General features: G+C 35.7%; 2 protein-coding genes across 2 annotated transcripts in view; both read right to left on the bottom strand.

Moving 5' to 3' along the window:
• Positions 1-3,889: 3,889 nt before the first annotated feature.
• LOC145985662 (monocarboxylate transporter 12-like) lies at positions 3,890-15,087 on the bottom strand. The gene is made up of 7 exons (XM_083119732.1): positions 15,046-15,087; positions 12,245-12,390; positions 10,641-10,767; positions 9,535-9,678; positions 7,285-7,983; positions 5,801-5,992; positions 3,890-4,029 (listed from the first exon to the last, which is right to left on the bottom strand). The coding sequence occupies exons 2-7, from the start codon at positions 12,350-12,352 to the stop codon at positions 3,890-3,892; spliced, it is 1,410 nt and encodes a 469-aa protein (XP_082975858.1). The 5' UTR covers positions 12,353-12,390; positions 15,046-15,087.
• A 1,383-nt stretch (positions 15,088-16,470) lies between these two features.
• LOC145985663 (uncharacterized) overlaps positions 16,471-17,340 on the bottom strand; it is a 64,114-nt gene continuing 63,244 nt past the window's right edge. Inside the window, exon 16 of the mRNA XM_083119733.1 lies at positions 16,471-16,895. Within this exon, the coding sequence (XP_082975859.1) occupies positions 16,762-16,895 (134 nt within the window). The 3' untranslated portion in view covers positions 16,471-16,761. The remainder of the gene's footprint in view (positions 16,896-17,340) is intronic.

A 17,340-nucleotide genomic window follows, 5' to 3' on the forward strand; every position in this document is an offset into this window, starting at 1 on the left:
CAAGGAACCCCTTCAAGGCCGGACGGTTCACCTTGTTGAGTGGAATCCCCGCCTGTGTAAAAGATGCACACAAGTCAACATTAAATTCCTTTAAATTTTGGTTCTTGGAAGAACACTGCTCAAATGCATTGCGTAAGAGAGGCTGCCGAGATTTACTTCCTTGCAGATTCTTGTTCTTTTGATGCTTAGAGCTGGAAATATGTTGCTGGATGCGATCTCTCTGGTGTTTTTCATCTAATGTGATTCCCATATCACAAACCGTGCATCGAATAACAGTTCCATCACTTTCTATGAACTCGTGCTTAAATTGTTGAGCCAGACTGAGAAATTGGGATCTGGGCACTTTCAGCATTTTAAAGTACATGCACTAACAGGATCTAACAGAGTGAAAAAGCAGGTAAGGAACTTACATCCACAAACAATATCTGTCCACTGCGCACACATGAAACGTGAAACCCACCACTTCAGAAACACATTGTTGCTTCCCTGCTTCCAACACCAAACTGCGTTTCCTTCTTCCTTCTATCTTAAAAAAAAAATAACGGCGATCTGGTGCATATCAGTAGCGGTCTTTCCATTGTTGATTTCAAATAGGCAACAATCAAGCACAGTTTAAATACATTCAATTTCAGTTAACAATGTGAAAACATCTTAAAGACAAAAGTGTCGCGAAAAAAGAAAATAAAAATTCAATGATTTGCTGAGGAAATATATTTAACAACACCAGTAAAAGGACACAAAAAGGGGAGGAAAAACGATTAAGAACACGAAAAAGGGGGAAAATAGATAAATGTCACAGAAAAGGGAGGGAAGGGGAAAGGTTATCAAAAAAGGGGAAAAAAGGTGCTGAAAAATTAGCTCCATTCTCACATTCAGGCAACATTTCACACATTGAGTCCTTCCAGAGAAGTCTCACTTTCACTACGAAAAAAAGGTGCGCACCTAAAAATCCTAACTCTGATCATTAGATATTTCAACCATATATGGTAAATGTAACAATTCATTATAAACATTCACATAATCAACTGTAGCAAAATTAAGACATCTATAAATATTATTTTTCCTTGTATCTGTATTGTCTTTATTAGACCTATCCAATTCAAAGTAAAATGAGAACGGTGGATGAAACTTATCAATTTTAGATAAAGGATGTTCATTACAAGTAATGTTACAAGTGGAAATGTTAGTGAGTAGAAGGTCTAAAACATTAAAAGGCAGTGAAGGGTCATACGATACATTGTGCTGAACTAGATTTGAAAGTGTTGCGATTTCCAATAAAAAAGTAGCCTTCCTTTTAATATAATAATTAGAGCAATACAAATTTCCAGTAGCCCAGTCAATTCCACCAGCATTAAAATCTCCAACTAAAATTATTTTATTGTGTTTCATTAACATCTCTTGAACTACCCAATCAAAGTAGTTTGCAAACAAGCCACAGTTTAAATCAGGTGGCCAATAATGCAATTCTATAATCCCCTTCAGTATTAAATCTTGTGACGCTGCGTACTATTATGGTTGGGTCAGAATTATTATACAGTAATTGTACCCAGATTACATCTAATTCTGTAAAAAGTGATTTCAAAATCATAAACTGAACCTTGCTTTTAATAAATAAAAGACAATCACCACCACCACATTTCTGTTTGTTTAAATCAAGATTTCTATCTTTTCTTATCACCCTGTACATTGGATCAAAATCTAATTATAAAATAATTTCTATCTTGTTTACACCAACTTTCTGTAAGAAAAATTATATCATAATTTTCAATATTTATATTGTTTACCAATGTTTCGAATTTGGTGTTGATTCCTCTAACATTCTGATAAAAACACTTATTATTACTAATGGATGAACCACTTAGTTTTTTGGAGCTGTGTTTTCCCCAGACTTACTGTTACTATTTGTATCAAATACACTTTTGTTTTTGTTGGCAACTATATTGTCATTTTTCAATTCGCCATAAAACCTTGTTACTAATACCCGTTTAGGCCAGATATTTTCATCGTATAGTACATCATAGTCATCCTGGGAAACAGCTACATGAAAAGAAGAGTAAGAGTTATTTAGTTTTCAGCCTTGTACATATCAATTTCTTTACGGAAGAAGTTTCAGCAATGTATTGCTGAAGGTCAGTATTCGAAACTTCTGGATGAAGTCGAGTCACAAATAGAACTCTCTGAGGTAAAGAAAGCATTCCGCTGCACTGCTAACCTAGTAGATGGATTCTGACCTTGCACTGATTTTTTCACGTTCACCTGTTTGTTTACATTTTGCAAGGTCGAAGCTTCACGATTGTTTGTGGAACCAGATGTATTTAAAACCTGCTTGTTTTCTAGCGACTGCACTGATTGACCTAGAGACGTATCAGATCTCTTATCTGTGTGAGTTTTGTGAGCTACTGTAGATAAAGGTGGAGTACTGCAGGGCATTCCGATTGCATTTTGTTTTTATTTCGGAAGATTCGTTTGAATTGAGTGTGAATAAGTGTTTTGTAGAATCCTTTTTCCTTCGGTTTTCATTAGTTCTTCATTCTGTTCCTTCAATACAATCACTTCGGCTTGAAGAGATTGAATCTGATCACTTAAATTCTGAACTGTCGAGATCAATGTTGACATAATGTCTTTAACATGGCAGCAACTAAAACAGTTTACTTTACCTGGCTATTGTCCTCCAAGTTCATGTTCTTGATCAATACCATCTTCATCACTATTATCAATATGTATTTCAACTTCTTCATTATATTCGCTATTTATTTTCCATATTTTCATTGGCACCATTGCGAGGTGCTACACGATTCACCGGAACGGATCGTGGCGTCACTGGAGTTTCATTGCTACGCTGTTGTAAACATTTCATACATTTATAGGTAGATATGTCGTTAACCATAAAAAATTCAACTTCATTTTTAGAAAGTTTCAAACACAGTTAAACATGAAACCTTGCATGCAGACAACATGCCAATACCTGTTGCTTTCCATAAATTCCTTTGGAGCAAATTCCACAGTGATCAGGGGCAGCCGCAATGTTGAATGATGATGATAATAACAAAAATAATAGCAACAATAAAATTAGTAATAATAGCACATAATAATAATAATAATAATAATAATAATAATAAAAGTTTATATGTGCCTGGCCCCCCTCCCCAGAAAAAATCCTGCGGGCTCCCTTGTTGGAGCTGCTTTTACTGTGCAACGACGATAAACTCCATGGTTACCAATGAAAAACTGGCATATATATTTTGAAGAACAATAGTATTATCATTTCAAATATGAACATTATTTTTTGTAAAATATGTGTAGATTAAGTTGATATATCCTTGTAAAGCCTCAGTTAAAAGAAACACTCTAGAATCGTCATTCATTTTGTGGACACTTCTGAGAGCTCCAAACCTATATCAACGAAAATTCTTGTACAGTGGGATCCACAAGTATTGCGAGATAAATTGTCCATAACTATTTTCTCTTGCATCTTATACCCAGTGGAGACACATAGTGGTTCTGAAGTCACTTTAAACTTAGGCCCAGTCTCGGTTAGCCTTACTATGCATAAAGTGGACTTAAATAAGAAAAAACTCCAACTCTTGTGTAGGTAGGTACTTTCTCCAACAATACGCAGTAAGTCAATTGCATTTTTACCTTCCTGATATAGAATTGTTCTCCTTCTAACTCTCCGGCAGCCTTAGCACATGAGCATCTATTTAGTACCCATTTTCGCTAAATGCGAAAGTAGCATAGAATAATTAGGACATTTTTTGTTTTTACTTTTATTCATTGGTTCCATACAAAATTTAAAACAAAATTTGATCTAAGATAAGTTATAAATTACCATAGCATGAGTACAAACAATGAAGTACAGCAAACTTAAAAAGCAGGTTATGAGTATTAATTATATCGGCGATTTGCTTCTTTCCTTTTTACAAGTCGTTACTATGTACTCCACCCCTCTTAAAAAGGGGGCAATAAGGGCCATTGCACATAAAGAGTAAATGCACGTTGGGTAACTTTCGCTCACGTCTCGAATCAAACCTGCGAATTAGAATATAAAACACGAATTAGTTACATAATAAATACCACGGGAGTCGTTAGTGGGGAGGACAGGGGGAACAGGTCCCTTCAATAATCCGGAAAAATGTATTGGAAGATATTGGTGTCTTATAATCATGTATCTTCTCCTCCGCAATAACTCAAAGGCAGCGACTCATGTAATACCCATAATGCTCAGCAACAGGAATGCAAAATTATAATGCCTTTTTTATGTTTGTGGATATTATTAGTGACGCTTGATTAAATGCTTTTGCATGCTATTCACTAAATGAGGCTTCATTTGTATAATATTAATTTTTTGAGAACTTTTCATTCCCTCGAGGAGAATTGGTGCATGTACATACAGTCACCAGTAATAAATATGGGACACATACATCCGGAAATAATCGCTTCCCTCCAAGGTTGTTGTGTGTTGCCTAAATCCACGGTAATAAGTGCATTTTAGTAGCAAATTTTCAATGGCAACTTTTACCAACGCCATAGACTTAGGCAACACACATAACGTCTTGCAAGGAAGCAAATATTTCGGGATGTAGGTATCGATTTTTAATGCCGGTGACAGTACATTACAAATTATATGTTGACAGCAGCGTTCAATTATCCAGTTATACAATTTGTTACCAAATAGTTAGAAAAATATTGAGAGAATTGTGGCCTTTAAAAGTATAGTAAAAAAGTACTGATGGAATATACTTTATATCAATTATAGCATTTCAACAAGTAAATAATTTTATAAAATCAATTTAAATACATTATACAATATTGTATCTTTAGTACACTATAGAATAAGAACATAAAGAAAACATAGTGTCCAATTTATGTTTACATATACGATGGTTATTTTTTAAGTAAGGTCCGTTTTGAAACAAAATACGAAGTAAGTAAATGTTTTTCAAATAAACATAATTTTCTGAATTTACATACACTTCTCTATTTTTCTACATACTTTCTTTGCCGGTTTATCGTAAGGAACTAAGAGTTTTTGGATACACTCCTCATAGAACTCTGCCGCCTGTGATGATAGCCAGTTACTCACGGAAGCTGAGTTAATTGTTGTTCCTTGTCCACTAAAAAAACACCCTGCCTGTCCCAAAACACATTTGGCATGATGCTGCTCAATGACTGTCGGGAGCCTGCGCGCGCACTCATTCCCACGCTCACGCGTAACTTCAAACGGTATTCAACTCTTCCGCCATCAGAAGACCTTCCTGGGCGGCAAGTGTTTATACACTGATGAAGAAGTGAAAACGACGTTTAAATGTTTAAACCGGCAAGGAAATTATGTAGAAAAGTAGACAAGTGTATATAAATTCAGAAAATAAATGTTTTATTTAAAAAAAAAAAAAAACATTTACTTACTTCGTTTCTATTGCAAAACAGACCTTATTTAAAAAATAACCCTCGTATTATTTGTATCAACATATTATAATTTGTAAGTACAGTCACCGGCAATAAAAATCTGACATCTAGATTCCTGTTATGTGTGTTGCCAAACTCTACGACGATAAGTACATTTTAACAGTAAACTTTCAATGGCAACTTCTAACACGTAACGCCTTGCAGTGAAGCGAGTATTTCAGGGTCTAGGTGTACCATTTTTATTGGCGGTGAGTGTACATTCATCAATGCTCCTTGTATAAGCCACATCACACTTGCCATTTTGATAGCCACCTCACACCTGGCATTCTCAGTTCTTTGTTTTTAGTTTGTTCGTAGCTGAAGTTAAATGTTACCAACCCTGATTTTAACTTACCAAGAATCGGTCCTAGAGCTATGGTCACTATTCCGCTGACGACCATGTTGAGTCCTAGAGCACCGGGTAGCCTGTCCAGTGGGCATATTTCAGCAATCACCAGCGGAGGGTTTATGAGCACGGGACTTCTGAAGAAGCCGCAGAAGGCTGTTACCGCCAGCACCGCAGGGTAGCTTTGTACTTGCATCAGAGCTGTAAGAACAAACCATAGATTAAATACACAGGAAGAATGCAAACTATTTCGTATTAATATACCTGTCGGTTGTGAAACAACGAATCAGCAATCAGTTTAATTCTCTTCGACTCATATCGAGCATTTTTGTGTCACGAGACACCCGAACGTTGCTGGCGGGACGAAACAAATGAGCGTTGAATACAGAGCATGTTGCCAAACGTACTGTAAAGCGGGGGTGGGGGGGAGTTGATCAGCGCCGTTACTGGATACAAGTTGTACAGTAGTACACAATGCACGGACAATTAGTACACAAAATACCCAAACACTGTACAAAGAAGCTAACAAAAACAACGGACAGAAACAAACGTACGCTTGGCAACGTTGCAACGGGAGAGCGATGTTACCCCTACAGCTTTTTCTTCGCAACTGAAGTTGTTGACACTCATCGAGGCACACAACGATTGGTGAACAGATAGAGCTATATACGTAGGTCAGCCGCCAGTTGAGGCAGAGATAAATATAACCACCCATCTCCTAAATATTCTGGATCCAAAACCTATTTCCTATTTCGTAGGTTGTAGATTTATATGCACATAAATATGGACAAAATTTTAAAATTTGTCTCTGTACATCATCGCAATCTAGTTTTTTGCTCTGATTTCGTCGCCGTTAGGAAACGTGAGGCACTGTGCGAAGTATATCCACGCCCTTACGTTTTGAAAAGTGAAACATATAGACAGACACCTTCCCATGTAAAGCAGTAAAACCAGCATTGTTAATGACATTGCGTAATTATTACCTGTTGATATATATTTGAGTCATTGTTATAAGTCCACTTTATGCACAGATAGGTTAATCAGGACTGGCCTACAGTTTAAAGTGGAATCCGAACCATTATGTGCCTCCACCGAGTATCGAACCCGGTACTCCTTGATTACACCTTCGAGGTACATGTCATCGGTTTGCGCCCACTGGCCCCGCGATATGCCGTTTTCAAACTGACTAATAGCGGTCTACTTTGGAGGAAGCACTGCTGACTAGCGTTATGGGGAAGGTCTGAACGATGATTTTGTTCTAATAGTCGGTAGAGTTTCAAAGTGGAAATTTGTCATAGGTAAAAAGTTTGTGAACACAGCGTCACATCTGTAGTATACAGTAGGACATACTAGAGAAGTATTCACGAAGATGTAAGGTGGATTAGAAAAGTGGCCACTCACTATTGGCTGTGGTGAATGGTTTGTAAATGTCCATGGCATATCCCCCAAAAGGTCCTGCACAAAATGAAGAATGAGGAACATATGATACTTACTAATTTTGGATATTACTCCTGCCACAGTTGCAAACAGAAATACAGTCCTGTTAGTTAACTTAAATTTGTTTGTCACAGTTGGGAAAACAAGCCTTGAAAACAAGTCTGCCCCCAAGTACGTGGTTAAACCCACAGCTGTCTTTGATTTGTCGTACCCTATCGATGAGCTGTGCAAAGGGTATATGGTTTGGAAGTTTACTTCGGCCATGAACGCCACTGCTAAACCAAGGACTGTACATACATAATTGAAGTCTTTAAGGAAACCCAGGTCGAATGTCTTCACTATTTTCAACCACAAAGATCTTCTAGAAGTTATTGTAGATAAATACTTATTGTTGATCACTGCCTGTTTGGTATCCGATGGTTTCGATTTTAGGGAAGGAGGCACAACTTCAGTTTTCTTGTCTAGCTGAAGAATGAGTGGTTCATCTTGCTCACTAATTTTCAAAGTCTTTTTATGCCGCGTCACTGGTCGGTACAAGCAAGCTCCCACTAGAGTGTGAAGGCTGAAGGCAGCTATCAGGGCGACGGCCGGACGGAATCCGTAATGGTCGAGAAGAATTTCAGCTACCATTGGTCCTCCTATATTCGTCAGTCCAATCCCGAACTGACATATTCCCATCACGGTGACACGTCTTCTCACGAAGTAATTGCTTAAGGTTGTGAATCCAGAAGGAATCATTAGACCTAATCCAGTTCCTGGAAAATAGAATTCCAGAATAAATATATTGAATTAATTGCTAAGCTGCCATTACTTTATACCCTGTTTGGTTTATTGAAGTCAAGTGTAAATTTAAATAAGATTGCTTTTCTATTGTTTGGGTTTGACATATGTACGATCAACCTACAAACATGCATGGATGGGTTTATTGAGTATGTTAAGAAAATTGAAAATAAGAATTTGCTTAAAAACTTGATAAAATTCTTAACATATGGAATTTATTTTAATGCCTCAACATGTTTGACTCCACAGAACTAAAAATAAAAGTATCAAGTAACATGAGTAGCACTTTAAATTTTTATTCTAGACTGCGATAAAAGTTCAAATCAAAGAATTCAATTTATGTACCTAATAGTTCCTACACTCGATATTGCATTCCATTTAGTAAAGTTTAAACATTTTATATTACAGTAGAACGTCGTTTATCCGCATTAATTGGGACCGAAGATTATGCGGATAACGATTTTTTTATGATAATCAAACATGTGTTTATTTAACAAAGAAAATCACGTACAGTACAAGAAATATGAAATTTACCATACAATATGAACCATACCAATTTAACGTGCTATTAGGAATTATTACAAATCCTAAATGCTATTATAAATCCTGGCCTACTTTTTATTGGTGGAATTAAACGTGGGTTTGGTGGGGGTTCGAGTTGTAACTACGGACTTTTTTATTTGCTGGAGGGAGGGAAGGTTAAAGGGGAAGAAAATAATGGTTATTGTTCTGTGATGACGTAAGAGTGTGTCAATTCGCCATCTAAAGTTGCACGAAAATTTAATAGGGGGTATGCTAGTAAATTATAATAAAGTAATTTTCACAGTAACTTTTAATGTAGTTTTTCCATAATATTGTTGTATCGATTGTTTTTTTAAATCGTTCGGAAGGTCAGTTCGGTCATGATTTTGTGTGTAGGGGTAGGAGGGACCGTGTCCATATATTACTCAGTATATTCTCTATCATTATGGCTAAAAAAATTGTATTTATCGTTGAACCAACTTTATTTTATTCTGAATGAACGGGCTTATCACAATAGTAGGCTTGAAGGAATGAAATACTACATTCTACATTAATTTAATGAAAAGAAACACTCCTGGGGCATTCCAAAGTTACGTGTGTGACATTTTACACACACACATTTTAAGGTTTTAGACATGAGATTGTATGAGAATGTTCACAATGAATTGATTTAATGGAACTATGAACTAATTTGTGGTGTCTGCTAACAAATGGGAAAAAAACTTGAGTATGATGGCATAGGCTGAATGCATGAAAAGCATTAACAAAAGTGCGTTACGTGTGTGACGCTTTAAAAATATAGCAACTTTTGAATTCATTTGTCTTCGAAGCATATAGGCTGCAGATGTTAGTAACTTTTATTGTTAAAATGTGCTAATTATATGCATTCACAAACATTTAAACCTTAATACAATTAAGAACAATGAAACTTATCTTTTAGATAGAAATACTGTGCATAAATGTGAGGTCATATTGTCTAAAACAGTATTGTAATTACATCTTACCACACATGACGCCATATGTTATGGCGATGTGGATCATGGAGTTGGCAAAGGTAGTAAGAAAGTAGCCCGTGAAGTACAAGAGGCTTCCTGCTATGGCTACATGACGGCAGGAGAATCTTCTGATGAGTAGATCCAGCACTGTCCCTGAAACAAGCAACATTGGTAAACGGGAATTATGAACTGTGTATAAAGGTGTGTCTGTAACTTTGTTACTAGTAAATGTTATAGAAAATGAACAGAAATTACCGTAACATTTACAATATTCTACCGTTAAAATTTACAGGCAGCCTGTTAATTTATAAAAAGAATCGTGACGCAACCGTTTTTTATTAAAATATATTTTTAAAAACGGAATCATTATTATAAAAATGATTCTTTCTCCGAACATTAAGCGTATGTCTTTAAAACATAAAATAAATATTCTATGCATTTGCATATGCAATTAAACATACATTGATACAATTACATTAATTGAAGGGTTTGGGTTTAAGACATTCTAAGTGACATTTTGATGATTTTTGAGTTACAAAGTAAAATGTGCCATCCTTTAATTTTCGAGTGAACTTGCCATTTCATACAATTTGCACTGGTTTCAGTGAAGCCTTCTGAAATGGGTAAACCCAGCACGAAAACAATTTATCTACAGTATAGCTTCCAATAACTTATTTTCATAATGAACTCAGAAATAATCAAATTTGTCACTTAGCATGTTTTACACCCGAGCCATTCAATTATGATAAGTATGTAATGACAGTTGATGCTTTAAAAACGGCCATGGTAATTTTTTACGGTATTTGGATGGCAGCGAAAATTGACGGTTTTAGACCGTAATTTCTCCAGTCATATTTTCAGTGTACATGAAATCGTACCATAGGGCCCTCGATTCATGCATGATCTCACTACAAAAGGTCTTGCCTGGGTTAGACATTCCTTTGTTAGTATCCCTTCATCCTCGTCGTTGCGATTACCCAAAAGAAAGTAAAGAACGACGTAAAACAATAAAAAAATAAACATATTAAGTGTCTCATAAGTTATGAAGTAAATTTGACTAGTGAATAATATAAATTACTTCTGAAATACATAATAATAATAATATCTTTACTTACCCGCAAAATAATACATAGCCAAGAAGACATTATAAGTGAATGAAAGTCCCTTTGTTCCGTATCCAAGTTTGTCGAAAAAGTCTTCAAACACAAAACCAAAGCATGATATGAATGATGTGGTTGACATCTAAACAAAAGAAGTTGCAAGAATATAATTTATTTGTTAGACAACGTGGTTTAGTAGGTCTCTTTAATTTATGAAGGGAGGAGATGCAAACGTTATTGAAAATGTTTTCTTTCACTTGCATGAAATATCAGTTGGACACTCTCTATTATCTAGTTTCTCATTTTATCTATTCTAACACTAACTTTCTCATATTCAAATGAACTATTATTATAATTTTTCTGATGGTGAGGGTCGAAATTGTAGACGAAACAGATATAATTATGATTGTAATAATTTTCATTACAGCTAAGTCAATAATATGGGTAACACCTCTTTTATACCTTCGTGGTAAGGTGCAATTTGCATTCGCTTAAAAAAATAACTCATCATTCGTATAGCACCGTGGAAAATAAAATATAATTTATAGTCTCAAAAACAAGGTTATAATACGTACATAAAGTAATGACTTATATTATAATATCTTCATACAAAATGATCAATGATTGTGAAATGAAGAATAGTATATTGAAAATATATTTTTCAAATATGTATGCGTGTGTATACATGAACATTTTGTTTTAAAATCCACATAAATATTGTTCCGTAAGTGATTTTGTTACAGCCAATACTTGACGTGGTGAATAGTTAAAACAAAATACCTATTTAATGTAAAACGAAGAAGAATTTAGTATTCTTTTTTATCTTTCAGGTTTCCAAAATGATGAAATCTAAGAAGATCTAGGTACGTACAAAATGGCTCAGAAAATGTAAATTTGTGTTATGTGTTAAAATATTCATTATCTTTTCGTTTAGATTAGTATATCCATGTGAATCATGGTAAGGTATAATTGTTTCAGTATGTGAAATAATGTACTAGATCGTTATCATGAATTTAGCTCTTGTTTTTCTCAATTCCATTGTGAGAAATAATTCCCGGAAACAAATTACTTTTCAGATACACCGTAAAAATCTTGATGAAAGTAACGTGGTCTTACAAATAATACTCAGACTTGGATGTGAAGATCAGGTTCAGTTACAACTTTAAGCTAAGATGATTATTTACATTTCTTATACTTTATCACATTTCTTGTTTTATTGGTACAGCGTTGGCTGTCAAACAAACACCAAGTATAGAGGTTATTAACAGTAGATTTGATGTTGTGCTACACCAATTATGGTGGTTACTAAGCTGACATCACTTTTGATGGCATCTCGTTAGCATATTCCTTTAGAGTAGAACTTTCGAACAAGGTTTAGTGTAAAATAACAGCAAGTGTGTTTTGTTACTGTCAGAAAAAAAAGTGAACAAGTTTAACAGATTAATATTCATCAAGTGTAATAATATTAATGAAGACGGGAAAAAGATTATAAGAATTATGAACCAAACTGTGAGCCATGTCTAGTCTTCACAGAGGACAAAGTCAAAATACAAACCAAAATGCAAGAAAACTAAGCACACTTGGGTCAAGAAGCAATAACAGCAATAAGTAATACATACGAGAGATAATGCAAATCCCAAGGCTACGAACCAACCCCATCCTCCTTCTGGTGCTTCTGGAAGGGTTGGTTCTTCCTTCGACTCCCTGTTCGTCTTATTGGAACCCATGATCGGGTCATTGACCTCTGTTGCGAAGAGGACAGCAGCTGTAATGAGTTGTAAAGACAAGTTATTTACAGCATTATTTCTGCAAAGCAAGACTGTTAAACGCACGTGCATGAAAATAGGCGGCCGGGAAAAATTGCACTGGTGCTACATGTGGGAAAAGCAAAGAAAGAGCGGGACGAAAGTCTATGGTTCCCGCGCACTGTTTTGGCAATGCCAACCGGACTGCGATGCCTAGTTCGAGCTTCAGACTGACCTCTCTCCGGGGCATAGAGTTGTCATCCCTGACCTTTCGAGCAAATACTGTCTATTTGTATCATATGGATTACAAACACCAACTCTACAACGAGATTTATTTCCCTTAAACTTCCGAACACACGGCGTTGTGCTCTGACGTGGCAACAGCGCGAACTTCTGCCAGCCGCCTAATTTTATGGGCGTGCGTTTAGTTATGTCGTATTGTTTCGTAAAGTAGAAGAATCTACATTCATTGCAGTTGTACCGAACGCAAATATTGAAATCATAAAGGGTGAAAGCAATCAGCTGAAACCCTTAAAAATTGACATATTTAATTTCAAATTAGAATAAGAGCAAAAATGTCATTCATTACAAGGTAGCAATGTCACCGCTAGGCTACTGAGGCGGAGAGGCCCAATTTGAATCTTTCTAATTCTTAGCATTTGAGAAAATGGTAGTTTGTTTACTCTTTGATTTCTAAACGTCGTATTTCTCTCCTCGCATATTTGCAACGATAAGGTTAGATACAATGGCGGAGATTAGGGAGGGTGAGGTGGGGCAGATGCTCCCCTACTTTTTGCCACTTTTGCTCCCGCTCTATGCTAAACCTTATCTACCAAGAAAAAATAAACTGTGCTTGCCCCCCAGTTTGAAACCCAATCGCCGCCACTGGTTAGATATAACGATTAAACGAATGAGAGAGCATCGCTTTGCCATTGACGGTACTCGAGTGAGGAGTGGAACTTTGGAATAAGAGGAATTGTAAATTATTTTCCAATTTCGACATTCAGTAAACAGTAATCATTGAAAAGTGTATCTACTGAAGAACAGTGATGAGACCACCGGGTGCCAAACCACCTCTCTCCCTGCTCATGGGACCTTGGGGCCTATCTTTGGGATGGGTGGGGGAATTGAATTCGCGGCTTAACGTTTGATAGGGGCAGAATCAAAAAGTTATCCACCAAATATTAAAAATAGAATCCAGGATTATTTGCTAATAAATGTTAAATTTGCGAAATCACAAATATTGCTCTTTAGTACTTTGCTTCTCAGGTCCTAGGAAGTTAACAAAATGAAACGTAAATTTTAATACAAATCAAAATTTGGGGAGAGGAGGGATAAGTGCGCTCCTTTCCCCCGTCAAGTTACGCATATGTCGCTGTTTACCAGCCCACCCCCAGAAAATAATAATGTGCAATTTTTGTATTTTTAAGGGTATATTAAATGTGACTGCTCCCCTCAAAATATTTCTTCAGCCCTCTACCACCCAACTTATTTTTTCTTGCCCCTTCACTATTGAGATAGATATGGATGTTTCAAGTTTGGATGCTAGTAACAAACAAGAAGGTGCTCGGAATCACTACGGAATCTGTGTGTAAGCTTTAAGATGCATAGAAACTATTTATGTTTTTTGCTCCTTCGGTACAACACATAGCGATTACACTAAACTCACGCCGTTACTGCAACTTTAACTACTTTCGATATTTTTTCGTTTCTAAGTTGTAGCCTATTGCTGATATTGGAATGAGTAATAAAGTCTTGAGAATTGTCCAGTTCGACACTTACAAGCATATGTCAATGGACAAATGGCAAGTTCATCTTCTTGGCTTGTATGCATTTTTAGTGCATATGAATTTTTCTTGCATATGAATTCTTCCTTCGGCTCATTTGCCTTAAATATATTTTCTTGTTCTTTACTTCTAATGACAAGTAATTGTGCAACTAAATAGTTTGGAATTATTAGGTCTATACGCTCCATTCTCATTACAACTTCTTTTTTCACATTTGTTTAGTATTTGATGCCATTCAATTGTTCAAGTAATACCAAACACCAGTGGCGGCGATTGGGTTCCAAAACCGGCTGGAGGGGGGCAAGGTGCCAGAACTGAAGGGGCAAGAACAGTATATTTCCCTTTGTAGATAAGGTTTAGCATAGTGCGGGGGAAAAAGGCGAAAAGTGGGGGGAGCAACTGCCCCTCCACCCCTAATCGCCGCCACTGCAAAACACCATAAGGTCTAACCACACGTAATTTAACGAAAATGAGACTTCCTTACCTTCTTTTCAAGTGAAATATTTTCATCTCCTCAGAAAGCGTTCCATTTCCAAACACATTCGTTCATCCAACCGCAATGATGTAATCATCATCATCACTCCTTCATATGTTCTCCATTTTTATGTAGAAACGAGAGATAGCAAAGATTAAGAAAATATATGTATATATTTAATCATATGCCACACTTACAGCGATAGTCACTCACTGCATAAAGAGCTACCTACTTTTTATCAACTCTGTGCAGCGAAGGAGATGAAATTTCTACAAGCATGCACCGTGGAACTCTATATTAGTTTGTACTTGCTATTAGATATTTCGCAGATCTCATTGGCTAATTAAATGGTTGATTTGTCTGGGTCAAAAGAAGAAAGAACAATGATCTAGATTCGAACACTTCATACTCACCGACAGGTCCTAATAAATGAGCTCTTGTAGTATGGTCCGTCGTCTTATAGCACAAACTATATTCTCACCTAACTAACTCGGATGCGAATACATTCAGTTATTATTACCTTCCAAAAATGACGCAATATGTTATCCAATTGTTATGGAACAAAAGAGGCTAATTTTCCCACGCATACTTCCTATTTTTTAACATTATTACTCTTGGCATGTTTCCTCCGTTACATTTTCACAAGAAAGAGGCGAACAATTAACTGCAAGCAGCAATAAACCTTGACACCAGTGATTCAGGAACGAAGCCTATATTTCATGTTTGGAAACACTACAGTTATAATAATTACATGGAATGAAATGATAATCCAACATGAACACAATAACTTCTTTGTTGGAACTATATTTTGGGATGAAATCGTAACTAGTATAGAAATCATTTATGTGAAGTTTAAAACACAACTATCCTTAAACCATAAGGAAATATTTAACTATACTATTCCAACTCTTCGTGCAGCGTGCTAATTAAGTATCATAATTTCTGCTGGCAACTGTTGATTTAAAATCATCGAGATAAGTTAAATAGGTTGTATAATTTTATCTTTTGAACGGCTGTACCTTTAGCTCCCTTGAAAGAAGCTTGCAGGATTAATTTCTATTGTTTCACAAGGGTAAACTGAGCTTTACCTATCTTCAAACGAAACATGCATGCATCTTCTATTAGAGCAGTTGTATACAAAGCATTAAGGAGACAATAAATGTTGTGTTGACAAACCTTGAAAGTTATACGCTTATAGACAATATGATTATCTAGTGTCAAATTTTCTCGCGTACATAATGATCATGATTATTTTATTTGATAGGATTTAATCTCCCTATCCTCCAAGTTGGCAGTAGAAGTAAGTGATAACTGGGAGCGAATTTTTTTTAACATAAAATAAAGCCGTCATTTTACATGTATTTTGAAGTCCAGTAGTCCTTGTGATGAAGGGATCCCGTTCGCAAGTTTGGATTCCACTTTAAACTTTAGGTCCAGTCGAGAGTAGACTGGCATAAAGTATAGTTAGAACAAACTTTCACTTTGAGTTTGAAAACGAGTATACTTGTTTTTACTTGATTTTATATAAATGTACCTATATATTTAACTTTGATCATGATTAATTGTTTCCATGTATTAATATGGACAGAATCATGTGTCTGAATTGCAAACATCATTTGTTGATTTAGTTTTGCTCCATTTTTATGCGACTTAAATTATCATGACAGGAGAAAACTTGCACTTTAAATTGTAAAGTACACAACGACATAACGTAGTTTTCGTTACTAGAACCTTACTTAAACTCAACCGATCGTATCGTATCTTTGTTATTTAATTTGCAAAACACTGTAAGTGATAGTAAATGCCAGCATTTAACTTGTTTTGAATATAAAGAGATATTTGAGAAAATAATTTTATTTAATAAACCTGTACATATGCACAAACATAAATAGTAACATTTCAATCAACAACAAATATAATAGTAGGCAAATTGTTCATCATTCATTCTGTTTTCCGCAACGCGTGGTTTAAGAATTTAAAGAAAAATTACGAATAAAATACAATACAGATAACAATTTTCCTACTGTTATCCTTGCAGCTAATTGTACATAAAAAATAGTTCAGAATTGTCACACTTTAGCTATTTGGATAAAAAAAATCGCACAACTTCTTGTAACATTCAGTTCGTCTTATTTATCAGATGCATTTGTCCGTCTCCAAACAATGAAATATTCCAACATCCACGTTAATGCACAAAGCATGAGAAGTCCTGATAACACGTGAATGCAGAATGGAAAACTTTGAGTGTAATCTCGGATGACACCTGTTGAAAGAAAACAAATGTTGATCACATTTTTTGTTTATACATATTATTGCTACTCTTTTCAAGACGCTCAGAGTTGCACAAGTTCGTAGCAACTGTTTCAGTATATTACTAACGAGGATTTATGGAATAATTAACATAATTTGTACGTACCCAACCTGACTATTCTTAATTTCAGTTGAGACTGCAAAGTTTGTGTGTGGGTTTGGGAATTCCAGTTTGTGTTCATCCAAGATCAGTCAAACTTGTCCTTATCTGCAACTTTTAAAACAACAGTTTCCAAGAAGTCATCGCAATTGCCCCCAGTTTTACCTTGATCGCAATTGTCCGCGATCGTAATTGGCCTAGGTTCATTAGATCATGACACAAGACAAGTCGAGGAGCGTTGAATTTACTGTGAAAATGTTCCGAAGATTGGACAATGGCCCTGGATGTGTTTCAGCCA

Source organism: Lepisma saccharinum, chromosome 3 (genome assembly GCF_977018435.1).
Source record: "Lepisma saccharinum chromosome 3, izLepSacc3.1, whole genome shotgun sequence".
NCBI lineage: Eukaryota > Metazoa > Arthropoda > Insecta > Zygentoma > Lepismatidae > Lepisma > Lepisma saccharinum.

Excerpts from the sequence above, each read along its gene's own strand:
- LOC145985662 (XM_083119732.1), bottom strand. The coding sequence starts at position 12,352 with ATGGGTTCCAATAAGACGAACAGGGAGTCGAAGGAAGAACCAACCCTT. Across the intron at positions 9,679-10,640 it reads GGCTATGTATTATTTTGCGG|GGACAGTGCTGGATCTACTC; the intron begins GTAAGTAAAGAT and ends TGCTTGTTTCAG. Across the intron at positions 4,030-5,800 it reads AGCTCTAGGACCGATTCTTG|GTTTGATTCGAGACGTGAGC; the intron begins GTAAGTTAAAAT and ends TCTAATTCGCAG.